Consider the following 27,084-nt stretch of genomic DNA (forward strand, 5'->3'; position numbering starts at 1 on the left):
TCATAATGTTAAAAAAAGGATAAGTGGCCTGATACTATTGTTTAGCAGAAAAGTGATTGACTACCGCTGACCCAAACTGAAATGATGACATTTGGGTTGCACCACCAGATATACCCCATCCATTCATTCATCCATTTTCTGTACCGCTTATCCTCACTAGGGTCACGGGCGTGCTGGTGCCTATCCCAGCTATCTTCGGACCAGAGGCGGAGTACACCCTGAACTGGTCGCCAGCCAATTGCAGTTAACATACAAACAAAAAAAGATAGACCCCAAAGGTTTTTAATTTTTATTTAATTCATAAAAAAAATCAAAAGTAGTCCAGCTGAACCTATGGATGAGGAGGAAAAAATCAAGTAGTTGTCGTGAATAACTATATAGAGAAATTTGCCCATTAGTGTAGTAGCCACTTCTGAAAGGACAGACTAGGAACCAAACCTACATCATCAGGTTCGTGGAAGGCATTTTCACTTAGGGTTATTTTGCAAAACATAATGGCTAGCCTGCAAGCTAACATCAGCTCTATAGCAAGCTATCCATTTCACCGTCATAAGAGGCCATTGGTGCCATTAATCCGGGCAACACAAAAGTCAATTAACTAGCCAGTCCCTCAATGATCATGTTAACTGTCTGAATTTCCACAACGTCTATTTTTTAATCGGCTGATCTGTTAAAATGTAAATTACGGTCGTGATTACGTCTCCATTCGAAACGATTTACCTCGCGTAACATCTTCTTTTCGACCGGCATTGCGCACATTCAAGCTACGGCATTAGAGAATAAGGCTAAAATCATCATTCAAGCCATAGAACCTTTTGCTGAATTTTGTTTACTAGTGGTGCCATCACAGAACGCTTTTCTTTTTACCACCCAGAGGAACGGGAGACATCATGGTGAATTGGTCGATACGTATTAACAATCTCATACAAATTCTGCCTAGCAACAAGTGACAAACAGTTATCCTTTTTTTCCCTCATGTATGTGTCTCTTAGTGCATTTACCCCCTTTGGGAGAGCCCCCGGCAGAGACACGTGGCACCCAGGTCCCATGATGCATTGCGCACGACCATGGCTGCACGCTGGCGTCGCTCTGAATGTTGGCCAGGTGACACACCTCCATCGTCTCGAAGTTCTGACGGAAGTCAGACAGCAACATCCTGCACGAGAACAGTCTTATTTTTATTATTTCTCGTTGTCCAGTCTTTCCTGTTTTGCTTTCCATCATGTTCTCTTGCTTCTATCCTTCCTCTCTTTTTTACCTTCCCTTTCACTTTCATCATTTCTAAACCCTTTTATTTTTGCTCATTGTTTCTTTACTTTGCAGATTATAATCAATAATTTGCAAATAATAATCAAAGGAATGCACACCGTTTATGTTCAAAAGGAGTAGGAAAAAGTAAAACATTTATCAGGTCCTACCCTAATTCTGATAACATACCTGACAAGTAAATAGTAAAGATGTAGGAAGCTAATTGTACATATATCTATATTATATTCGAGGAATCTTAATCCATGTGTCCATGTAATAGCCATGCAAAATACAGTATATCCATCCATCCATTTTCTGAGCTGCTGCTCCTCACGAGGGTCGCGAGCATCCTGGAACCTATCCCAGCTATCGTCGAGCAGGAGGCGGGGCACACCCTGAACTGGTTGCCAGCCAATCGCAGGGCACATTCTAATAAACAACCATTCGCACTCACATTCACACCAATGGACAATTTAGAGTTGTCAATTAACCTACCACGCATGTTTTTGGGATGTGGGAGGAAACCGGAGTGCCCGGAGAAAACCCACGCAGGCACGGGGAGAACATGCAAACTCCACACAGGCGGGGCCGGGGATTGAAGTTGTCCATCGTGCACTCACCAGAACTCTCCGTCTTCCCGTCGTATTCGGTCCAGTCGCTTTTGCTCCTCAGCGCTCACTGTGTTCCACTCGGGCCTGTACAAGCAGTTTATGCATTAAAAAAAAAAGATTACATTGAATGATTCAAAAATTTATAGTTTAAATTTGGAGATTCATGTTTTTTTTGTTAGTTGTCAGCTGTACTAGCAGTGTAATTAGAATTTTTTATGGAAGTGAAATTTGGCAAACCCTTCCAGGTCGCTCCATGGGCCCAGCCACTCTGTGTTGCCCCACGGGTTGAAGATGCGCACCAGGTCCACGGGTCCGTATGTGGTCTGCACCTGGGGGATCAAAGGATGTTAAAATACTTTCAACCCAATGTTGTGCCTTATTTAGTCATATGTCATCTTTTGTAACAACAATCCGGAACTCAAAACAAAATGTATTGGTAAGCAGATCTTCATTCCAACATTGAACCATATTTATTCATATTTAACAAGAATCCAATATTAAACATTTTAAAAAGGAGTTAAATAAATCTATGAACAAAATAGATTTAGCAGAACTAATGTGAACTCCGCGATGCAAAGCATCCATCCATCCATCCATTTTCTGTACCACTTTATCCTCACAAGGGTCGCGGGCGTGCTGGAACCTATCCCAGCTATCTTCGGACGAGAGGCGGGGTACACCCTGAACTCGTCTCTAGCCAATTGCAGGCGATGCAAACCAGAACATAAAAATGGACAGACTGTCCCGATATAACTGTATAGATGTTGACTGGATCCAGAAGCAGACGGAGGCGGGAGAAGTCATGGAGAATGGTTTATTTTGTATTTGAGTTCAGGGTGGGATTTCCAAGGCGTGATGGTGGACCCTCGGGACAAGGAAGGTGCGGGAAGCTGTGGCGTGAGCAGGTGGAAGAGCTTGGCGGCGTAGCTTGAGACAACAGCGAGGCGGGGAGCACGGAAGGAGCAATGAGAACGAAGAGGAACACGTTGATGAGTAGAATTGTGGGGAGTACCGTAACTTACGTGCAAAGATAGAGCCGATGTACCACGGGTGAACGTTAATAGTCTGGCGCCGATTTCCTGGATCTGGCAGGGTTCAATGCAGGCAGTGTAGAGTGCTGATTGGCAACAGGGCCGCGGCTGAGGTGGTGCTGATTACTGGGAAGCGAGAGAGGGGGAGAGAGAGAGAGAGGGCGAGAGGGGCGCAAAGCACCACCCAAGCTCCAACAACGTAACTGCAGGGACAGACCATGACAGTAGCCCCCTCAACGGTCGCCTCCAGGCGTCCTACCCGGCTTCCCAGAGTGAGCCGTGTAAAAATCCCTAATCAGAGCGCAGGTGGAGACAGGTTTGAGCAGAGACACATGGAACGTCGGATGGATCTTGAGGGATTGTTTTAATTGAACTGACATGGGATTGATGATTTTAATGATCGGGAAGGGACCAATAAAGCGTAAAGTGAGTTTACGGGATTCAGTCTGGAGCGGGAGGTCACGGGAGTGAGAGCCAAACCGTCTGACCCACCTTGTACTCAGGTGTGGGAGACCGACGAAGATCCGCGAGCCGTTTATTCCTATCGGCAGACCGATTCAGAGCCGCCTTGATGTCCTTCCAAATGGACTGGACCCTTCGCAGGTGATCCCTCACCGCGGGAACCGCCACAGTATGCTACTGTTCCTTAAACAGTTTTGAAATGTGTGCCCACTGGAGAACCTCAGAAAGTTCTGAATTGGATACAAACAGCCGGTCAGGAGGTGCAGTCTTGTGATCCGGTTGGGTCATTTGAGCATTTTTAACCACCTGTTCGATCTCCCAACTGGCTGCCCCGACGAAGTAGGAGGAAGGAAAGATGGGTTCAGGAGGGGGGTGAGTACATGCAGAGAGGGCATCAGGCTTGCTGTTGCGGGAACCAGGGCGGAAGGAGAGGCTAAAATTAAATCGGCTCAGGAAGAGGGCCCACCGAGCTTGTCGGGGTGGGCCCTCTTTTGGCGGAACGAAGATAGCCATGATTTTTATGATCGGTCCATATTATAAACGGAGAATCAGTCCCTTCCAGCCAATGCCTCCACTCCTCCAAAGCCCAGACAATGGCCAGAGCGGAATTATGACGTAGGAAATCGACGGGAGAAAAAGGCACAAGGATGTAGTTTCTGGGATTCGGGGTCCCGCTGGGAGAAAACGGTCCCTGCCCCAGTGTCAGAGGCGTCGACCTCCACAACGAACTGGAGGGAGGGGTCCGAGTGTCTCAAGATGGGGGCAAGGGTGAATAAGTCTTTTAGGTGCTCGAAGGCTTGGGATGCAGCAGGGGTCCACTGGAATGGAGAGTTGGTGGAAGTAAGGCTAGTGAGAGGAGTAGCCACTTTGCTGTAGTTGCAGATGAAGCGGTGGTAAAAACAGGCGAAGCCTAGGACACGTAGTTTTTTGCAGGTAGAGGGAATGGGCCAGTTGACGACTGCTTGGATTTTTTGACAGGTCTGGTTGTAATTGTCCTCTGGCAATGATATAGTCCAGGAAGTGTATGGAGAGGAGAGGTGGAATTCACATTTCTCAGGTTTGACAAAAAGGCAGTTCTCAACGAGACCCTGAAGGACTTGGCGGACATGATGGCGATGTTCTTCGGGAGAGAGGGAGACAATGAGGATGTAGTCGAAATAGACGAATACGAACCGATTAAGCATATCGCGGAGGACATCATTAATGAAGGTTTGGAAAACGGCGGGGGGGGTTGGTTAATCCAAATGGCATGACCAGGTATTCCAAGTGTCAAAGTGACCTAGGGGGGTATTGAAAGCAGTTTTCCATTCATCCCCCTCGCTGATGCAGATGAGATGGCATGCATTGCGTAGATCCAATTTGGTGAATATCTGGGCGTCGCAGAGGGGTTCAAATGAGGAGTCAATAAGGGCAGTGGAGATTAATTTTTTATGGTGATGTCATTGAGTCCACGGTAATCCATGCAGGGGCTGATAGTGGTATCTTTCTTCTCAACAAAGAAGAAGCCGGGCCCCACGGGGGAAGAAGAGCCAAGGAATCATGGATATAGTCCTCCATAGCCTTGTTCTCAGGGTGGGAAAGATTGAAGAGAATGCTGGAGGGGCGAGGGGCTCCCGGCAGGAGATCAACCGCACAGTCATAAGGGCGGTGAGGAGGTACCGAAATGGCAAGGTCTTTGCTAAAAACAGGAGAGAGGTCGTGATATTCGTCCGGCACCCGGGAGAGGTCGACCGGTGCGGCAGGTGGTTAAGGTTTGCTGGAGGGCGCCATGGCAGATAACAGACAATGTGAATGGCAGTGAGGACTTCACCCAGTGATAGATTGTTGGGTCCAGTCGATGGCGTGGTTGTGCTTTATGAGCCAGGGAATTCCGAGGAGTAACGGAGTATTCGGGGAGGGAATAACAAAAGGTGGATGGTTTCATGGTGATTAACTGAGATGAGTAGAGTGAACGGAGCAGTTTGGTGGGTGACGGGGGAAATGTGTCGTCCATCAAGGGTAGTGACCTTTTTCGGCGAAGGGAGGGGGAGGGAGTTGGAGCTGAGGTACTAAACCCTCATGAATAAAACTATCGTCTGCACCGGAATCAATGAGTGCTGTTGATGGTGTGTTGTGAACGGGACCTAGAATACAGGCAGTAAGGGTCATACGGGAGGGAGCGCTCGGGGAGGTGTTGGTTTGACTCAGCATGGCGCTCTCAGGTTGTGGTGAGCCCGGTCTTGCCAAGTACTGACTGTGTTGTGTCATTTACGGAAGCTGCAGAGGCGGATGTAACGCAAATTGCCAATGAATATACTAATTTATCTCAGTAATAATTTGAAGAATAACTGACTTGTAAAAGTTGCAGGTAACCCTACACACTTTCGTTCAACTGAGAGGTTGTTTAATCAACTTTTTTACAGTAGGCACTGCTATCGTTATGGATAAGATTGCAGCAGCATCCTGACAGTCCGAGCCCACCAGATAGTCTGTTTCTCTTTATTTTCTAACACTTCTGTCATATTTTAAGAAACTACACAATCAAATGTGAAATTAATGTGTATAAACATAACATATTGCCTAATCATTAAAGTGTAGTTTTAATCTGTTTGAAGCGCTCTGTGCTAGCTCTGATAAGGCGTCGTCGTCAGCCCCTAGCTTTTCAATCAAACCACAGGGTGGACGTGGTTTGTATGCGGCAATTGCTTTCTTTGGTCCATGGGACAGGTATGTAATCCTGACGAGCAACAAGAAGAGTGAAGCAACCAGGAATGACAATAAGTCGAGTTATTTATCTACTAGCTTGTTAAAATGGAATCTCGTTGTAACTGTTCATTTACTGTTGTTTCCCTGGTACATAAATGCTTGGCACCCAACCCATTTTTCCAGTAAGGCAGTGATGAGTGAGCCCTAGGAATTATGCCCAGCAACAAGTGGCCAGTTCAGTGTTATGTCAGCCTAGTGGGTATAGCTGTTTTTGTTTTCTCCCATTGGACTGTGGGGCAGTTATGATGGATTCCTACGAATTCTGCCTAGCAACAAGTGGCCACTATAGAGAAGTTTATTTTGTAATTAGAACAGTGGACGCCCTGAGATATATCAAATTACCTATTCAAATGACAACTCTGCAACATCGTGACATTTTTTTATTGGCCTATAGGGCAGTTAGGATTGTGCCCTACATATTCTGCCAAGTATTCTCCTTGTTTTGTAAGTGCATGGTACCAAACCCATATAAAGCTTGTATTACCAATTGTAATTGTTATAAATGTAATCGCTTCAATAAACCATTTAATAATGGCACATAATGAACATAAGTATACATTGCATAGAAACAAATGAGTAATATCATCATCATATCAGGCAAAGTATAATAAAAATGCCTTGATCACATGTTTTTTTCTCCCCTTTTGTGACATCTAGCGATAATCAACATAAACAGACATGAAGTAGCAAGCAACATTTACCTTTTCCACAGCAGTCAGTGAGTATGCATGTCTGAACATGATTCCCAGCTCATTCCTGTACTCCAAAGGACCCTGCAGGGGAAGCACATCCATTGAACATTCATCCATTTTCTGTACCGCTTATCCTCACTAGGATCGCGGGCATGCTGGAGCCTATCCCAGCTATCTTCGGGCGGTACACCTTTAACTGGTCGCCAGCCAATTCGCAGGGCACATATAAACAAACAACCATTCGCACTCACATTCACACGTACGGGCAATTTAGAGTCTTCAATCAACCTACCACGCATGTATTTGGGATGTGGGAGGAAACCAGAGTGCCCGGAGAAAACCCACAGCAGGCACAGGGAGAACATGGAAACTCCACACAGGCGGGGTCGGGATTTGAAGCCCGGTCTTCAGAACTGTGAGGCAGATGTGCTAACCAGTCATCCACCTTGCCGCCTCCACTGAACATGTTCATGGGAAAAAAAATCATGAGTCATGTCGGCTAAGCCAAGCGTCAGGGTGGAGTTCTGGAGAAAAGGCGGCGGGATTAGTATTAAGACGCTACTCGCCTTGGAGACTCTCACCTGTGTGTTGGCGCAGTTGATGAGCGCGCCCTTGGCCAGAAGCTCGGCCAGTAAGACTGGAAGCTCCCTGGGCAGCATGGCCACACTCAGAACCTCGGCCACGCCGCCCGTCATGTCCACCATGGCCTCATGAGGAAAGCCCATGTCCAGGGCACGGTAGCCTCCTTTTAGCCTGAAAGACACAGAACGCATATACTGTAAATGTCAACAAGTTATTGTTTTGTACGATCAATATTTATGAAATGGACAGGCCCTCGCACCACCTTTTCCATGGTGAATTCCCAAGAAGGATTTTGTCAAATTACGAGACCTAGAATTTCCCCCAAATGGATGCTTAAAACAAACATGGCTGACTTGCAGTTCAATTTTGGGCATGGGTTTTTGAGACTTTTTCGTGCATCCTATTACAATAGACCACCTAATAATGTCCACCCAATTTCGTGTCAGTCGTTCAGACTGGTGTCGGGGGCAAATTTGTTAATTTAACCTTCCTAAAATTCTTGAAATGATCAGCAAACTTTGATGCCATGCTCCACCCACATTAGACGGCATAGGCTAAATAACATTTGGTATGCATGTCTATCATAAGTAGACCCACAATCAAGTCTCAAGAAGTCATGCCCAAAAAGACACAGGAAGTCTGCCATTTTAGTTTAAAGCGGCTGTTTCGGGGCAGTGGCGTCACTAAGCCTTATTTTTAGGAGGGCTTCAAATGATTTGACTGTTTGTGGTTAGGCAAACCCCTCCCTGACCCAGCCGCTTATCGTGATGGATGCTTTTGTGTGTCCCGATGATCCTAGGAGCTAAGTTGTCTGGGCTTTACGCCCCTGCTAGGGTCTCAAATGGGAAACAGGTCCTCAGTGAGGGGCCACACAAAGCACGGCTCAAATAATCCTTATGATGATAAAAATAAATGGACCTAAATTTCTCTTGTCCGGATGTGGGTCACCGGGGCGCCTGGTGGCCGGGCCAACACCCATGGGGCCCGGTCGGGCACAGCCAGAAGAAGCATCCCCCCCCCCCCCTTTCCCATTAGCTCACCACCTGTGGGAGGGGCCAAAGGGGTCGGGTGCGTCGTGAGCTGGGTGGCGGCCGAAGGCAGGGACCTTGGCGGTCCGATCCCCAGCTACAGAAGTTAGCTCTAGGGACGTGGAACGTCGCCTCTCAGGCAGGGGCCAGAACCAGAGTGGTGTTCTGTTATTGGACTTCTGTGCTCATCATGGATTGTCCATAATGAACACCATGTTCTGAGATAAGGGTGTCCACATGTGCACTTGGTACCAGGACACCCTAAGCGAAGGTTCCATAATAGACTTTGTGCTTCATGTCCTCAGACTTGCGGCTGCATGTCTTGGACACTCGGGTGAAGAGAAGGGCTGAGCTGTAAACCGATCACCACGTGGTGGTGGAGGAAGATGCCGGTCCGACCTGGCAGACCCAAACATATTGGGAGGGTCTATTAGGAACGGGGTGTGTTCCAACTATAGCGGATCACACTCCTCAGCCTCCCTGGTAAGGTCTATTCAGGGGTGCTGGAGAGGAGGGTCCGTTGGGAATTTGAATCTTGAATTCACGAGGAGCAGTGTGGTTTTCGTCCTGGTGGTGGAACAGCGGACCAGCTCTTCACACTTAGCAGGTTCCTCGAGGATGCATGGGAGTTAGCCCATCCAGTCTACATGTGTTTTGTGGACTTGGAGACGGCGTTCGACCGTGTCCCTCAAGGAGTCCTGTGTGGGGTGCTCCGGGAATATGGGGTACCGGACTCCCTGATATGGGCTGTTCGGTCCCTGTACGACCGGTGTCAGAGTTTGGTTAGCATTGCCGGCAGTAAGTCAGATTCCTTTCCCGTGAGAGTTCTAGTCCACCCAGGCTGCCTTTTGTCACCTATTCTGTTCATTACCTTTATGCACAGAATTTCTTGGCACTGCCGGGGTGTTGATGGGGTGCAGTTTGATGACATCAGTATCACGTCGTGATGTGGTTCTGATGGTTTCATTATTCCAATTCTCACTGGAACAGATCGCAGCCGAGTGTGAAGCGGCTGGGATGAAAATCAGCACCTCCAAATCTGAGACAAGGGTACTCAGTCGAAAAAAGGTGGAGTGCCCTCTCCGGGTCAGGGAGGAGATCCTGTCCCAAGAGGAGGAGTTCAAGTATCTCAGGGTCTTGTTCACAAGTGAGGGAAGAATGGTGCACAAGATCGGCAGGCGGATCGGTGCAGCATCTGCAAAGGTAAAGCTCTGGATTTACCGGTCAATCTACGTTCCTACCCTCACCTATGGTCACGAGCTGTGGGTCATGACTAAAAGAACAAAATAGCGGCCGAAATAAGTTTCCTCCACAGTGTGTCAAGACTCGCCCTTAGAGATAGGGTGAGAAGCTTGGTCATCCCGCAGGGGATCAGAGTCGAGCCTCTGCTCCTCTGCTTTCAGAGGAGCCAGATGAGGTGGCTCGGACATCTGGTTCGGATGTCTTCCTGAAGCCTCCCTGATGAGGTGTTCCGGGCACGTCCCACCGGGAGGAGGCCCCGGGGACGACCCTGGACACGTCAGAGAGACTACGTCTCTCGGCTGGCCAAGAAACGCCTCAGTATTCCCACGGAAGAGCTGGACAAAGTGGCTGGGGAGAGGAAAGTCTGGGCTTCCCTGCTTAAGCTGCTGCCCCCGCAACCCAACCTCGGATAAGCGGAGGAAAATGGATGGATGAATGCATGGATGGGTAGATGGATGGATGGATGGTTAGGCCAGTTATTTTGGGTCTTAGCCCCCCTAAAATTGTTCTTAAGCACCCCCTAAATGATTTGATTGTTTTTTTTTAGTTTTGACCCCCCCGACAAACATATTTTCCGGGTGCAAAGCTCGTGGGGGTTAAGCCCCCAATCCATAAAAGCTAGACGCCAGTTTTAGGGTCATTTTGCCCATTTCCAGGTGTCCCTCAAAGTTGAACTTCTTATGGGAGTATAGTTCAGTGGTTAGTGCGTTTTCCTCTCGATCAGTGAAAGCAGGTTTGAATCCAGGATTGGCTTCAGTGAGGAACTCTCAAAATCTCGAGATTTTGTCCAATTTCAACCATATATACTGTAGTAGAAAGATGGATGACATTAAATTGCAAAGTAACTGGAGAAAGAGACAGAAAGCGGTCCTCACTTGGCATACGCCTTTTCAAGCAGGGAGCTCCAGAACTCTCGTTTTTCGGGCGAGCTCAGGTAGATCAGACTGTTGCCGTACGTTGGCAGCAGGTCGTCGATGTGGACCTCCTCCCACTGACCGTACTGCCAGAACTGCAGAGGGTGAGGAGAGACACAGCAGCCGGATTTACATGGACACCGTGTTTCATTCTGATTAAAATCATTGCAACTGAAAGTCTCAGGTCAACTGTTTACATGTGACGTGATCTATTCTGATCTGGTGTGTTTACATGTGCCACTACATTTAATCGAAACAGCCGTTTTACAGACGTGTGACATGCGCAAATCGACGTAAACATTACATGATTTATCAAGATGGAGGTCAGTTGTCTATTCAGCACGGTAGTTGCGATTATTTTTATACTTTTAATAAAGCAACAGCTACAAGTTACAAGTAGTAAAAAACAAGCTCTCCGTCACAGACCAACTCTGTACAGAAGCCGCCATATTTGCAAATGCGTAAACAATGACATCATAGCACATTTACGTCAAGACAGCATACGCAAAGCAAAATGCAGCCTGACTACATTCTGAACATTAGGATTACAAATAATTTTTCGAGAATAAAGATGTATTTTTTTCAAGATGAGTCATATTTTGTTGAGACAAATGTCTTAATCTTACAAGAATAAAGTCATAATTTTTTTCTAAATTTAGGAAAATTTAAATCTCAGAAGAGAGTCAGATTTTTCCATATAGAAGTTGTAGTCTAACTGAGAATAAGTTTTGAGAATAAAGTTGTATTTTTCACCAGATAAAAAATTGTAATTTTATAAATAAAGTATATTTTCAAGAAAAGAAAAGGTAATTGTTTTTCCTAATTAAAAAGTACATTGTAAGGAATTCTCTTTAAAAAATAAAAGCAAAAACATGCATGGTAGGTTAACTGAAGACTATAAATTGTCCGTAGGTGTGAATGTGAGTGCGAATGGTTGTTTAAATCGGCGATTGGCTGACGACCAGTTCAGGGTGTAGCCCGCCTCTCACCCAGAGTCAGCTGGGATAGGCTCCAGCACGCCCACGACACTAGTGAAGATAAGCTCTACGGAAAATGGATGGATGAATGGAAAAAGGTTCGTTCATGTTTGGAACGCTAAGTATTTTTTGAGACTAAAGAATGAATCCTAAAACAACCAGATTTTTCCAAATAAAGAAGCTGTAATCTTATTAGAATAAAGTTGTAGGTTTTTTTTTAAATTGTATTTTTCAAGATACAAAGTAATCATATTTCAGAAAAAGTCATAACCTTAAAAGATATAGTCATATTTTTCAAGAACAAAAAGTAAAAAAACTATCGAGAATAAAGTCATATTTTGGGAAGAATAAAGTATTGTTTTTTAAATCATAATCTTATGAGAATAAAGTCTCATTTTTCTGAAGAAGTTGTAATTTTACAAGAATAACTATTTTGTATTTCAAAAAACATCTAACCTTAAAGAAGCAATATTTTTTTTTAGAATAAATTCATAATTTTATGAGAATTAAGATAAAAATTGTTCAAGATAAAAGCAAACTGCTTCTCTGATATCCTTCCGTCACTTGAAAAATACAACTGTACTCTCATAAACTTGTGTCTTTATATCTCGAAAAAAATACAACCTTTACCCATAAAATTACAACTTCATTCTCATTGTACAGTGTAATCTTTTTTTTTTGCTCTTTTCGACGTGGCCCAAATAATCCTTTGTGGTTTCATGCAGTGTATACTGAAACAGGTTTTGCTGTGGCCAATAAACTCTCCCTCAGGCATAACAAAATGTGTCACAATGAAACCTTATAAAGTTCATGTAAGGTTCGGCCCATCAAATAAATCCAAAGTGAACACTAATAACAACACGGACGCGTTTACCCTGAAGACGAAGCAGCCGTTGTATCCAGTCCTGGAAGCTTTGTCCGGGAGGAACCACCTCGCGGAGCAGATGCTGGTGAATGGCCAGAGATGCGATGGCGGAAAGCAGCCAGCAGTCACCTGAGGAAACAGGAAGTTGAGGAGGACCCGCGTATGTGCAGTTAAAAACACTGCAGACTCGGCTCCTCAAACACTTTCACAAAGTTTAGAAAATTCAGCCCCCTAAACCAGTTACAGTTAGCAACATGAACTTGGTATGCACGTGTATTACAAGGGGAAAAACAAAAAAATTCTCAAGAACCCACACTTGAAAAGACACAGGAAGTATGCCATTTTCGTTGAGCGGTCATTTTAGAGCAGTGGTTCTTTACTTTGTTGGAGGTACTGAACCAGCCAGTCAAATCCCCACATGCTGCCAGATTATGTCTGATCTCAGAAGATAAACAGGCTTAGTACGTGGATGGGAGACCACCTAGGAATACCAGGTGCTGGGGTTGGGCAATAGGCCAATCACCTGCTCCTGTAAAAAAAACTACAGATTACAGACACTGCAATTGCGGCCTATATATTCCTCTTGGCAGTGAGAGCTCTAACTAACAGAATGCTGCAAGTTTCATACGTGCGTTTGCAGAACCCTTCCTAATTAGAAAAGTCAAATATGATTTTCAAAACAGCTACATACAGTGTCTTATTGTCCGTGTAGATTTTCAGTCATCCAGGTTTTGGTAATCCGCAAAGGTTGAATCATAGATATACTGTAAATTAATGTGAATTTTGCTGTTCCCTTTCCCCTTGCAGTGTTTCCCCTAGGTAGAAGACCTCCTCCCACTGACTGTAGACCTGTGTTTTAATCGTGGTGGTGGGCAAGGCGGTCCAGGATAGCGACGTGTTGTTTGATAAGCGCATTCAAAATAATCTTGTCAAACAAAGGTTTATGAACACATACACAACAATATCAATTCAAGTTAGCTAATTACACAGTTATTTTCTGTGAAGTTTGAAGTAAATCTGATGATTGGTTCGAGCTGACGCCACCATTAAAAAGTCTGAAAATGGCCTGTTTAAACATCACGTTTTCAACTAATAAAACGAATTTACAGGCATTTTTCTACCAAAGAGTCAAGGTTTTGGTCACAAATTTCCTACTGATTTACATTGATTTCTGGACAAGTAAATTTGGGCCAATTTGCAACATAAAAAGTGCTATAAAATCCTTAATCCTTATCCGATTCTTACAAACTAGGGCTCATTTTATTCGTTTCAAATCTCTCTCCAGTGATATTCTCTATTTTGATATACAGGTGATTTTACATTTTTAGTAACATACTTACAATATAGTTCCTGTCCAGATGTCTTCTATTGCATGTTATTTATATTATATATTTATATTTCCTATATCCACTATCACTGCTGAAAAGATGAACATTTCCTTATTGGGGGACCAATAAATGTTATCTTATCTTACGTTACAAATATTTATCAATAATGTATGTTTAACCGTGCCCCCGTTCTCAAGTGACCGCTGCAGTGACGTATTAATGAATTTCCGGTTCGGAAAGTGTCCTGTGTGGCCGTGTCTTATTTTATATTTATATCTCCAAACACGGCAGCGGGCTGGTTAGAGCGTCTGCCTCACAATTCTGAAGACCCTGGTTCAATCCCCGGCCCCGCCTGTGTGGAGTTTGCATGTTCTTCCTTTGTGGGTTTTCTCCGGGCACTCCGGTTTCATCTGGTGTGAGTGTGAATGGTTGTTTGTTTATACGTGCCCTGCGATTGGCTGGCTACCAGTTCAGGGTGTGCCCCGCCTCTTGCCCAATGATAGCTGGGATAGGCTCCAGCACTCCCATGATCCTTGTGAGGATAAGTGGCTGAGAAGATGGATGGGTGGAAATACCAGACGGATGGATAGGTGACACTAAAACAATTTAGTCTGCTTGTCCACTCACTGAGCTTTCCCTGGCGAACATCCAAGCGTGATGCTCCATCGACGGTGAACTGAGGTGACGGGCACAGCTCCTAGCAAAGGGAATGAAATGGGGGAGATGTCTTTCAATAGTTTTCAAAAAAACCTATGCTGCAATTAGGCTTACAAGGCTCACCGGTCACAGATGTGTGCGCTGTGTACTTGCTATTCGGGCCTTTCTGGCAGTATTGGGTACTATATAATAATACTGAAAGTTATTGCATTGCTCCCTTAGTTGCCCCACAGGGTAAAAGTTTTCGCGGCATGGTGGGCGACTGGTTAGCAGTCAACAACGGACACTGGTTGCCCGGAGAAAACCCACGCAGGCACGGGGGAGAACATGCAAACTCCACATAGGCGGGGCCGGGATTTGAACCCCGATCCTCAGAATTGTGAGGCAGACACTCTAACTCGTCGCCCACTGTGCTGCCAAAAAAAAATATTATTTCCAAGAAATAATGTATCTTTATTCATCTATTTATGCCTGAGGAAAAGTGACAGACATAACAAATAAATGCTCTTCTATTAGATGGCAAGAAGTAAATACAGTAATTAATGTATCCACCTTTTGTGACATTTTTGTTTGTTGGTGTGCCGTGAGATTTTTCAATTGTAAAATATGTGCCGTGGCTCCATAAAGGTTGGAAATCACTGATTTAGAGTCTTCAATTAACCCAGCATGCATATTTTTGGGATGTGGGAGGAAACCGGAGTCCTCGGAGAAAACCCACGCAGGCATGGGTTAGAACATGTAAACTACACACAGGTGAGGCCGGATTTGAACCCAGAACTGTGAGGTAGATGTGCTAACCAGTCGTTCACTGTGCTTCCAGTATCAATACTTTTTCATTTTAAAATAAATAGAACTATAACTATTAGTATATTTTTTCATATTTGTATGACTAAAACTATATTAAAGGAGTCAGATGTGTAATCACTACGTAACTTGACTGTATTATATTTTTCTTTTTAAATAAACACCACCGGATTCAGATGCAGAATAACTTGACAGTATTCATCATTTTATTTAATTTTAAATAAAACCACTATAATATTAAATTAGGATTCTGATGCTGAATAACTTATGACAACAGTATAAAAATTCACTTTTTTTTAGTAAATAAAACAACTATTATTATAATAAAACAAATATTCAGACACGGAATTGACTGTGTAATATATTTACTAAATACGATAAATAATGATTAACACGTCGACTGGAGTAATAACGTGAAAGTGAACGCATCTGCAGGTTGTGAATGATAATAAAAGTGTCGTGGTTGACCTTGGGTCGCTTCCACTTGACGCCGGACTTCATTTCGAGTTCCCCGAGGGGGAAATGGTAGTCGATGAAGAGCCCGTCGCGGCCCACCGCCATCCTCTCGCCGTTGACGCCAAAGTCGCTGCCGGGCTTGTCCGCCGCCATCAGTTCGGCGAGCCAGCGGCGCGACTGGGAGCCCAGCAACTCGTCGGAGCACGCCGAGCTGTCGTCGTCGTCGTCCGCCGGCGCCGGCAGCGGCACGGAACCCTCGGAGGACAAACTCGGAGACTTCTCCATCTCCGCGAGGACTGTACAGGGGAGTAGTCCGGGTCAGCTCGGGACTTGTTGTGGGTGTTGCCCGTCGAACATGAACGACGACACGCCCTCAAAGCACGGGACGTCTCACCTGAACCTGGGCGGATGACGTCACGCGCAAGGCTGCAGGCGCTGTGAAATATGAACCAGTTTCGAGATGGCACAACAACATTCAGATTGTTTTCCTTCAAGGACTTATTTTCCTTAAACTGTATCAAGACTATTCTTGTGAAATTGAAAAATTTCAGAAGAATGAGAAGCTCTCCGCTAAAAATGTGCAGACATCTTTATTAAAGAATTCTTGAATTTTAACTTTTAACAACACAGTCCTGTTAAGCTATTCATATTTAATAGAGGAATTCACCGTGAGGTCACTGTATCACACACCACCTAAAGTCACGATGTCATAAAAAAAAAAAAAAAAATCTATCTATATATATATATATATATAAAAATAGATCGATCGATCGATAGATAGATCTATCTGTCTGTATATAATATATTTTTTTTAAAGTGCAACATAAATCAATGTAAATGAAATAAATGTGACATTTAAGTAAGGCCCACATTCAAATAACTATTGGTTACATGAACACACACAGACAACAAGAAATCATTCTTATAACTACAATAATTCAACATTTGATGGTGCAATGCATTCTGGGAACTCCTGTAGGAGGTAAAGAGTTTTTATAATTTACATACCAGTTCCCACCATACGCCAGTTGTACAGCCAGGTACGCTACTCTTGTCCTGCTCCTGCACCTGTCCTATCCCACATTGTCCTGTTGTTAGGGTGTAGCACTTACAATAATCAAATCCAATGTGGTATTGTATTATACATATGATTTATTTTGCTTACTTTTCAAACAGCTTGTTCTGTCTGACTGAAATTTTCAATAATTATCCATTATTAAAAAAAAAAAAACCTGCAGTTGCCAGTATAAAAAATAAAACTCCACTGTTGCACAGTAAGGCTGCACAGTGTGTGACTGGTTAGCACATCTGCCTCACAGTTCTGAGGACCGAGGTTCAAATCCCGTCCCCGCCTGTGTAGAGTTTGCATGTTCTCCCCATGCCTGAGTGGGTTTTCTCCACACACTCCTGCCCCCCCCCCCCCCCCCCCCAATCCCAAAAACATGCATGCTAGGTTGATTGAAGACTCTAAATTTCCCTTAAGTGTGAATGTTTGCACGAATGGTTCTTTGTTCATATGTGCCCTGCGAATGGCTGGCGACCAGTTCAGGGTGTACCCCGAGCTCATCTAAGATGGACTGATGCATAGTGGAAAAGTGTTCTGTGGTCCGACGAGTCCACATTTCAAATTGTTTTTGGGAATTGTGGACGCCGTGTTCTCCGGGCCACAGAGGAAAAGAACCACCCTGGCCTGATTTGGACGCAAAGTTCAAAAGCCAGCATCTGCGATGGTATGGGGCTGTGTTAGTGTTCACTTCAGTTTAGTCCCGAGTGAGGATAAGCGGAAAAGAAAATGGATGGATGCATGTTGTTCATCTGGGTTAACAATTGACTTTTGTATCATGACTGTGTGTGTGTGTGTGCACACGTGACGAGATAACATCACGTGAATATGTTCAAAAGTACACACTCGATCAGAAACGAAATTTATTTTGATTGTGTGTAAAATTGTGTAAATGAGCGTCTTCAACGTGTGTGTGTCACTGGGAGGTGGCCATGATGCTTGACACACCTGTAGAAGAAGAAAAAAGGATGTTTAGTTAACAGAAGGCCCGACACCTCCTCATGTTGTTGCACTGACTTTCAAAGTCGATCTTCTCCACGATGTTCTTTGGCTTGACGCTCTCCTCCTGGTTGAAGACGAAGATCTGTCCGTCCTCTGTTTCCGTCCAGTTGTACTTGTTCATCCACATCTTCACCTGTGTGTCTGGAATGCGACATACACACATGCATCAGTACAAAATTGTTCATATAGTAATCTGGACTTACTGTTAAGGTGGTACTTTGACTTGTGCCCGAGTTTTTCCAGTTATGAGCCGTCGCTTGGTTGAATTTTTTGCTTTTAGCTTCAGATACGCGCCGTTCAAGTGAAGGGACAAAATGAGCGATTAAAAGACTATAATGCCCTCGCATGTGGGCACGGAGAGCCACAGTCGGAGACGTACTAGCTCTTTATCGAATTGGACAACCAAACAAACACAAATACAATAGGAATACACTCGCAAGGAGCACATGCAAACGAATTGCATGCTAAATGTCTTGAGTCGGAGCTCCTGATGTCACGCAATAGGCCACACCCCCTTAAAGGTACAGGTCAAGACATGATACTTAACTACTATGTGTTTGTATGCTTTATATTTTACAATACAGTGCTATTTTTCTCTATATAAAAACTGTTTTGGGCGGGGCTGGCACGGGTTAACGGCATCTCACTTTATTTCAATGGGTAAAATTGATTTGATACGCTCACTCGTATATTTCTATGATTTCAAGCTTTAATTCAACGGACATATGCTTCTTCTCAGCGCTCTCTCAGGATCTATGAATAGAAAAAAAATAATTTGGCAAATTACCTGCAAAAAAAAAAAAAAAGAAAAAAAAAGAAAATGCTCGCCCCAAAACACAACACAGACCTGTACTTTCACTGTGAGTTAACCAACAGGAACTGATAGTGGCTAGATAATGATGTTCGCTGCCGCCATCTAGGGGCGGAGTGTCTGAAGCTCTCACTTAAGTCAAATTTTTGCTCACATAACAACATAAATAAATACATATCGAGAAAGAGACTCTTACATCAAGCTAGGTCCCGGAACGAATAAAACGTCGCCAGTTAAGGTACCACTGTGCTTGTTTAAACTTACCCAGAGGGTCTCCCAGCATCTCAGCCAGCAGGCGGCGATCTATGGTCTGGTAAGTGATGCCCACCACATGGCAGATGACTGCACAGCCAACAAAAACGCTTCATTTGCATTGTCAGCTTCAAAATGTCAATTTGGTTGCCTTATATTAAGACTTTACTTCAAAAAGGTTCCACTGAAAATAACTTTTCTTACCTTGTAAAAATTCCATATAACTTTGGGTGGTTTTCATATTTTATTATTAATATTACAATTATTAATATTACAACTTTATTCTCGTACACTTATGGCTGTATACCAATAAAATTATACCTCGTTTTTTCATAATAGTAGGACATTATTATTGTAAAATAAAAATTTAACATAGGTCAAATTATGACTTTTTGTAGAGAATACTGGGGCTATATTTTTGTGAAATTATACCTTTTTTTGCAATTTTCTCATTTTATTCTCAAAAAATACCTTTTGGCTCTAATATTCAGAATTCATTCTTGTGCAATTATGATTCTTCAAATGAACACATCTTCTCCTTATATTACAACTTTATTATTATAAAGTACTGAATAGTAATCGCTGGGAAATTATGACTTTGTCCTCCTCAAACCTACAACTTTCCCAAAATCATGACATTTTTCTCTTTAACGTACAACTATATTCTTATAACATTACAAGATTTTGTGTAACAGCTTTTGTTACAAAATAACTTGAATTATTACAAATTTATTCTTGAAATAAATTGTAACACTTTTAAACTTTTTTTTTACTTCATTCAAATAGTCATATCGTAAATGACTATTTGAATTATTAAGAATTTATTCATCTTCCACATTATAATATACAACAACATATGTCTTTTGTAAAATGTATTCTGTGTTGAAATGTTATATTTGCATTTTGTATTGATTATCATGTTGTGATGTACAAACTCACACTTGCGGACAGAGTCTTCAAAGCCAGTAATTCCGTCAATGAGCTCCCGATTTTCCTCAAGACTCGTCTGTGAAGAACACAAGAGAGATTTTGCTACGTTAGAAAATACACATCCTGTGTGTGTGTATGTGTGTGTGTGTATGTGTATGTTTGTTTGTTTGTGTGTGTGTGTGTTACCCAGAAGCTCTGGAAGTGGCAGGTCTCCAGCAGGTTTCCCAGGTAGAGGATCTGCCTGATGGGGCGCTCCTCTTGCTGCGACACTGTAGTCAAGGAAATGGACCCCCAACCCAACTTTTGTAGTAAATCCTAAATGCTTAAGAGGACACGCGATTATAGAGAATATCATTGTTTTAATTAAACAACTCCAATATATGTGAATTTCCTTGGTGAATTTGAGGAGTAGGTGAATTTGTTTTTGTAGTAAAATCCAACTAAATTCTTCAGATGTTATTTTTTTCCAAGCAACACAAAATGCAAGTTTTATACTAATTACAGAGAATTATTTTTTGTGGAAAAAAAACAGAATCCTACTAATTTTGAGTTGTAACGGCATATAAAAAGGGAATATCATTTTCATAATTTTTTAAGTATACCAAACATTTCACTGCATTAACTTTAGTACAGCATTCTACTAGATTCTGGGTGGGTCATAGGGACACATAAAAGGAATAGCTTGTTGGCTTCCTAATAAAACAGTGCATTCATTTTTGTTGTAAATTCTTGGGGGAAACTATAACAAAAATTACAAATATGGATATGTGAGTGTGCTAGGAAATAAGTTATTTTGCTCAAAAGACATACTACATTCTTGTGGGATTATGAAGTCATAAAAAGGCCATTTCTTTTTTTTTTTTTTCTTCTTTTAATTCTCCAAGTGTCAGTGTACAAAATCCAACTAAACCCTTATGAGGTTGTAAGAGTAGATCAATTACTTTTTTAAGTCATATTTTTAGGTGACCCAAAATGTCAGTGTTTTACTAATTTCAGCAAAATAACTTTACTACTAAATTCTTGAGAATTTTTTTTGTAAAAAAATCCAAATAAATTCTTGTGAGGTTGTAAGTAATTTTTTGTGTCATATTTTTAGGTAACTTAAAGTACTGTATCAGTTTTCTACTAAATTTGGAATACAAGCCTACTTAATTCTTGTGAAAAATGTTCATCCAAAATGTAACTTAATTCTTTTGAGGTTGTCTTTTTTAAGTGCCTTATTATTTTAAGTAACCAAAAATGTCAATATCACTGGGTTAACATTTACATATTTTGTCATTTTCCAACTTATAAGTGCTTTGCTTTTTGTACAAAATGCAACTAAAATCTTGAGATGCTGTTGGGTGGGGGGTAGCAGAATTCAAGATAATGAATATACAAAATAGAAAAAATATTTTAGTATTTAGACCATCTTTCATTTATATGCATATAAATATATTTATAATAAATATTTTGTTTCTTTAATTTTTATACATATATTGTGTAGTTATTGTGTGAAAATGTTCTATTCGAAATAAATTACATTTAATTTGAAAAAAATAAATAAATAATTAAACGTATTTATAAAAAGCAAAACCAGAAAAACTGGTAATTTTGCAGCAGGCTCAATTTTATTCCAGAGCTGTACGTGAGAGTCCTACTAAATAATAAAGTTCCTTATTTTGTACAAAATCCTGATAAATTTCATAAGAGATCATGCGATTGTTAAATAAAATTGCCGCTAGTACCGAGAGGATACGTGTGTCTGGTCGATCATGCAGTTGCTTAGCGTGAAGTCGGTGTGGGGCAGGTTGGTGAGCGCCTTGAGAAGGATCTGGGACGTCACGTTGGTCTGGAAGTAGGCCGGGTTGAACTGGTAGCTGGCGGAAACGACATCACATTAGTGACGATGATACAAAGATGACACATAAGCCTTTAGGGACTCACAGTTTGAGAACAGCAAGGTTGGCCTCCAGGTCGTACGCGTTTTCCCGGGCTTGTGTCTCCACGTAGCGCTCCAACGTGGACAAGTTTTCTGGGTTGTAGCTGATGTTTGGTGGGACAATGAAATTAATTAAACTTCTTTAATCGTAACATCAAAATACCATAAAGGCTAATCAATTCCTAAACCTAGTTTTGCATAAAATCCCACTAAATTCTTCCAAAGTCCTGGGGGGGAATAAAATCTATTTTTTTGGTTTGTAATTAAAAATTATTATTATTTTTTTTTAATCAGACTACAGTAATTTCAAGTGCTGTCATAAAATTCACATTATTCAAGTAATCCCAAGCGCTCAATACATTTATATTGTATAAAATCCTGATCCAAAGTATGTCATTTCCCTACTAAATAACTGGATTTGTTTTTGTACAAAATCTAACATAATTCTTGAGATGCTATGAAAATTTTATTTTTATTCCTTCAAACACAACTATGTAAGTGTCCTACTCACAATATGAGGTTGTCAGTGCCTTAACTTTTGTATTTTATCATAAACCAAAATGTAATTTTGCCACTAAATAATGCATTGCCATTTGTATAAGCTCCAACTAATTTTTGGGGGCCACTATTAACCCCCAATAGTGGGGATAAACGTGATAATTATTGTTTAGGAATGCAAAATATGTGACGTCCTACATTTAAAAAAAAAAAAATCCAATTTACCCAACATAAATCGGTTTTCTATTAATAGATAATTTTGTACAAACTCCAACTAAATTCTCGAGGTTACAGAAGTGCCTTTAGCATCCAACTACATTCTTGTTAGCCACATGAAGCTAGGAACAGCTACCACAACAACAGAGTGCTGACGGATGGAGTGCAACCTTAAAATAATCGATTTAACAATAATATATTCATAAAACTGTCATAAAGTCGAATAAAAGCTTTCTAGAACAGCGACAAATATGTTAACTCAAACTTAACTTCAGATATGTTTGTGTTTTTAAGCCACTGAGTGAGAAAACGTAGTTAGCTTTCCAATTAGCATGTGGTTACACTCCATGTAGCCCGAGTAACCTTCCTACCGATCGATTCCTCGCAGGAGTTTGCCCACGTTCGCCTTCATCTGCTCGAAAGACATTTTTTCCGGAAAATGTGGAATGCGCAGGGGGCAATAAACACGAATTAAATCCCTACACGTGGAGCGAAAAGAGACACCGGTTGAGTGAAAAGAGAGTCGGAAGGGACAAAGCGACGGACCGGAAAAGAAATACCGAGGGACCAAGAGTAGGAATCATAGCTATGTATTGGTAGATACGACACGTCCATTTTGAGCTCCGTGCCGAATGTGACGCTAAGATAGAGGTCAAAGTCGTTCGGCGCATTCCATTTGTGTGGACGGCAAGAAAGCCAAAAGACCCAGGGTGCTGGTTGGTACATTGTGCTGCATACGGTTACGTAAAACGTCGTACAATTATGGCAAGGGAACTGAGGGTCCCTTTCACTTGTAAGTTTTTTTTTATGTCGTTGCTTTTTTTTGTTAAAATATTTTTTTTATTGATAGAATATGCTTTGGTGTTGACAAATCAGGAATCCTCATGAAAATCGGTCGAGGAATAAGCAAGTTACGACTTAATTTCCGTGTCCATGTATTGCCTTCTATGGGAACATGCACCTTTCTAACATGGCCGCTATATAGGCACGATGGTTAGCCGGACATTGCGCTGGTTATCTACCGATTTATATTTATGGTAGGAACTATAGTGAGAGGAAAGCAAGTCGTATTTTAAGGCAGCTAAAACAGACGTTAATACCACTAGTGATTAAAACATATCAAACTATAATCGTATTTCTATTAGGCGAACACTAAATTAGAAAATACTGCTTTCTCGTTTGTATTTTTGTTGCGCTTTCTCGGACACCATAATGGCCACGACAGTACAGCAAACACGCAAGGCAACGTTAGTTTGTACTTAAATCGGAACGCTCCCCCGCCCCGATATATTTTGTATTTTTTCCCCCAATATCTTTTGGATTATTTTTTCCCCCAATATTGCTTCTAATACTTGTCATTTTTTTGTCTCCTATGTGTAGATTTTTGTGTCCCTATTTTTTGGGGGGGATAAAATGTGTTGTATTTTTCCAACAATTGTTAATGTTGAGGTGAAATATTTTTATTATTCCATCGACCCATCCATCCATTTTCTGAGCCGCTTCTCCTCACTAGGGTCGCAAGTTTTATTATGCCATTTGTATATTTTTGTATTTTTTTTTTTAATACTTTCATTTCCCATTACATTTTTCACTTCTTTGCCCAGTATATGTATTTGTGTTGTTTTCTAGTATTTATGTATTTTTCGCGTAATGTTGTTCATGTGGCGGGACGGTAGCCGACTGGTTAGAGCGTCAGCCTCACAGTTCTGAGGACCTGGGTTCAATCCCCGGCCCCGCCTGTGTGGAGTTTGCATGTTCTCCCCGTGCCTGCGTGGGTTTTCTCCGGGCACTCTGGATTCCTCCCACATCCCAAAAACATGCATGAATTGGAGACTCTAAATTACCCGTAGGTGTGAATGTGAGTGCGGACAAACAACCATCCGCAAGGTGCGGATGGTTGTTTCATGCATTGTGTTCATGCATGTTTTTGGGATGTGGGAGGAATCCAGAGTGCCCGGAGAAAACCCACGCAGGCTGATATGCTTAACCGGTTCGTCTCTTTCTATTTAGATGACATCCACATCTTCTCCCGCTCTCCTGAAGAACATCGCCAACATGTCCGCCAAGTCCTTCACGCCTACTTGAAGACTGCCTCGTTGTTAAACCTGACAAATGTGAATTCCACTTCCCCTCTGTACACTTCCTGGGATATATCATCGCCAAAGGACAACTACAACCAGATGAGGCTAAAATCCAAGCAGTCGTTAACTGGCCCATTCCCTCCACCCGCAAAGAACTGCAACGTTTCCTGGGCTTTGCCAACTTCTACAGCAGATTCAGCCGGGATTACAGTAAAGTGGCCCGTTCCCCTCACCAGCCTCACCTCCACCAGCTCCCAATTACAGTGGACCAGTGCCGCATCCCAGGCCTTTGAGCACCTAAAGGAATTATTCACCAGTGCCCCCATCCTAAGACACCCCGACCACTCCCTCCAGTTCGTTATGGAGGTTGAGGCCTCAGACACTGGAGCGGGGGCCAGCCTGTCCTCCGGCTACCACCCCCAATCCAATGGCCAGAAGGAGCGGGCGAATCAAAACCTGGAGTCTGCTCTTCGCTGCGTTCCTGCACACAATTCCGCCTCCTCGAGCACCTTTCTCCCATGGTTGGAATATGGCCACAACTCCCTCACCAGCTCTCCCACAGATATGTCTCCCTTCATGTCAAGTTACGGTTGCCAACCTCCTCTGTTTAAGGAACAGGAGCATGTGGTGGCAGTTCCCGTGGTGAGGGAGCACCTTTGACGAGTCCAATCCGTTTGGAAGGACGCCAGGACTGCCCTTACTCGTTCAGCCGAAAAGAATAAGCGGCTGGCGGATCTTCATCACTCTCCCACGCCAGAAAACAAGGTGGGTCAGATGGTTTGGCTCTCATCCCGTGACCTCCCTCTCCAAACTGAATCCCGTCAGCTCAGTCCACACTTCATTGGTCCCTTTCCTATCACTAAAATCATCAATGCCACCTCTGTACAGTTAAAACTTTCCGTATGTCTCAAGATCCATCCGACATTTCATGTTTCTCCGCTTTAGCCTGTCTCCACCTGTACCCGTTAGACCACCCTCACGCATTGGAAATACTACCTGGAGCATCTCCTCAATAATCCATTCTCCTCTACTCCCTCCGCCTCCGTCTGCTTTTGGGTCCAGTCCATTATTACACGATTAACAAATCGTGACAACAGGTGTCTGAACATAACACAGCAACTCAAAATTTATCACACTTATGGCTAATGATGTGAAGAAACTAATATAAACCAATTTAGGGAGGCCCTGTTTGTTGAAGTTTCACGATGGATAGAGACATTCAGAGAGAGAGGCAGAGTAAGAGTAAGCGGTGGTCGAGGAGTAACAGGAGAGAGAGAAGATATGAGGCAAAGAACAATTATGTACTGTATTTCAGATGAAATATGGGCAACTTTTGTTGACCATGTAGTTTTCCATGGTTTGACAATTAGGGAAGCGGGAATGCAGCGAGTGCAGCCTGACCTAAACAGACTCACTGTATCCACCATAGTCCTAATATTCAGAGACATGAACAGGTAATTGCTTGTTTCATTAGGTACATACAGTTCATACAATTCTGTACACAAAAAGGTGTTTTAATACATGAATTTTCATTATACTTGTAGGCCTAGTACTTTTTTAAAATTATTTTTAAACAGGATTTTTTTTGTTTTACTATTGTGAACAATAAAGATTATTTCTGCAGCTTTATGATCTCTCCATTGTTTTTCTTCTTTTTATGTTGTGGGTAATGTCTATTCAGTGGTATTTTTAATTTTGATTGACAGGGTCTGTTTTGAGTCAAGAGTTTGATTTTGCTGGAAGATTCAGAGAATCAGAATGTAGGTTGAATTTTTGGATTTGTGTTTAAAGTATTGAGAAAATTGGTGGAGGTTTCAAGAAATGTGTTTTAGCAATTGTGAAAAACAATTTCAAGTGCTAAACAGGAATTTTGTTTTCTTTTACAAAATGCATTTCTATTCAAAAAATAAAGATTATTCCTACAGCTTTATGATCAGATCATTGTGTTTTTCTTTTTTCTATGTTGTGTATGATGACTATTAGTGGTGTTATCTATTTTGATTGACCTGGGGTCTGATTTGACGAGGTTTGGTTTTGAGCTCTGAGTCTGAGATTTTGCGAATATAGCTTGAAAATTGGGTTTTTTGTTTACAGTATTGAGAAAATGATGGATGGTTTCAAGAAATGTGTCTTAGCAATTGAGAAAAACTGTAATAATAACATAAGGAATTGATTGATTGACTACTGCAGTCACCTCTTTTTCGCCACAAACTGAAGATTATTATGCAAGAGTCCATGAGAAACTAGCAGTGGGCTAAAAATGTGACAAATGAGACACAGTGTCTGAAAAAAGGTGTCATTCACTTATGTGAAGTGGCTGTCCTCAGCGGGTCTGTACTGCATAACGTGGGAGTTTATAGTCAAGTGACCGAAAATGAGAGTGTAGGCAGGTGACTCCGTTAGACTTAGTTATTATTCTCATGATGTCTTTTAATTAAATGAACCTTTTTGCAGCAACGTCTTAACAAAATGTGTGATTGCTCCATAGCTCCGCAGACCATCCGCATCACTATTTATACACAATCAATCTATGGGCTATCAGACAACTAGATGGATGTCATGTGGCAGTGTTATAGAGATTAGGCTGATTTAATGACAAGAATCGACACACAGAAAGTGTGTAGACAGTGTGATGCAATGCGATGCAGTGTGATTTGCACTCTGCTGT

At 42.4% G+C, this 27,084-nt stretch overlaps 3 protein-coding genes across 4 annotated transcripts in view; 1 reads left to right on the forward strand and 2 right to left on the reverse strand.

Moving 5' to 3' along the window:
* Positions 1–16,027, reverse strand: part of zgc:85932 (uncharacterized protein LOC405875 homolog) — a 31,289-nt gene extending 15,262 nt beyond the window's left edge. Inside the window, 10 exon segments of the mRNA XM_061681530.1 lie at positions 1,002–1,156; positions 1,869–1,943; positions 2,097–2,188; positions 6,799–6,870; positions 7,371–7,542; positions 10,517–10,650; positions 12,407–12,433; positions 12,435–12,526; positions 14,353–14,422; positions 15,655–16,027. Coding sequence (XP_061537514.1) covers positions 1,002–1,156; positions 1,869–1,943; positions 2,097–2,188; positions 6,799–6,870; positions 7,371–7,542; positions 10,517–10,650; positions 12,407–12,433; positions 12,435–12,526; positions 14,353–14,422; positions 15,655–15,927 — 1,162 coding nt within the window. The 5' untranslated portion in view covers positions 15,928–16,027.
* A 1,047-nt stretch (positions 16,028–17,074) lies between these two features.
* eif3k (eukaryotic translation initiation factor 3, subunit K) lies at positions 17,075–22,876 on the reverse strand. 2 transcript variants are annotated; one of them, XM_061681532.1, is made up of 8 exons: positions 22,707–22,876; positions 21,627–21,725; positions 21,439–21,559; positions 19,887–19,961; positions 19,710–19,776; positions 18,783–18,860; positions 17,723–17,848; positions 17,075–17,653 (listed from the first exon to the last, which is right to left on the reverse strand). In XM_061681532.1, exons 1-8 carry the CDS (start codon positions 22,760–22,762, stop codon positions 17,622–17,624), a joined length of 654 nt encoding a protein of 217 aa, XP_061537516.1. In that variant the 5' UTR covers positions 22,763–22,876; the 3' UTR covers positions 17,075–17,621. The 2 variants fall into 2 exon arrangements, with proteins under 2 accessions (XP_061537516.1, XP_061537515.1); XM_061681531.1 differs by having other exon boundaries at positions 19,887–19,964.
* Positions 22,877–22,914: 38 nt separating this feature from the next.
* LOC133404720 (uncharacterized) lies at positions 22,915–26,331 on the forward strand. The gene is made up of 2 exons (XM_061680885.1): positions 22,915–23,128; positions 24,346–26,331. Exons 1-2 carry the CDS (start codon positions 23,098–23,100, stop codon positions 25,074–25,076), a joined length of 762 nt encoding a protein of 253 aa, XP_061536869.1. The 5' UTR covers positions 22,915–23,097; the 3' UTR covers positions 25,077–26,331.
* Positions 26,332–27,084: the final 753 nt, after the last annotated feature.

This window comes from Phycodurus eques, chromosome 7, assembly GCF_024500275.1.
Source record: "Phycodurus eques isolate BA_2022a chromosome 7, UOR_Pequ_1.1, whole genome shotgun sequence".
NCBI lineage: Eukaryota > Metazoa > Chordata > Actinopteri > Syngnathiformes > Syngnathidae > Phycodurus > Phycodurus eques.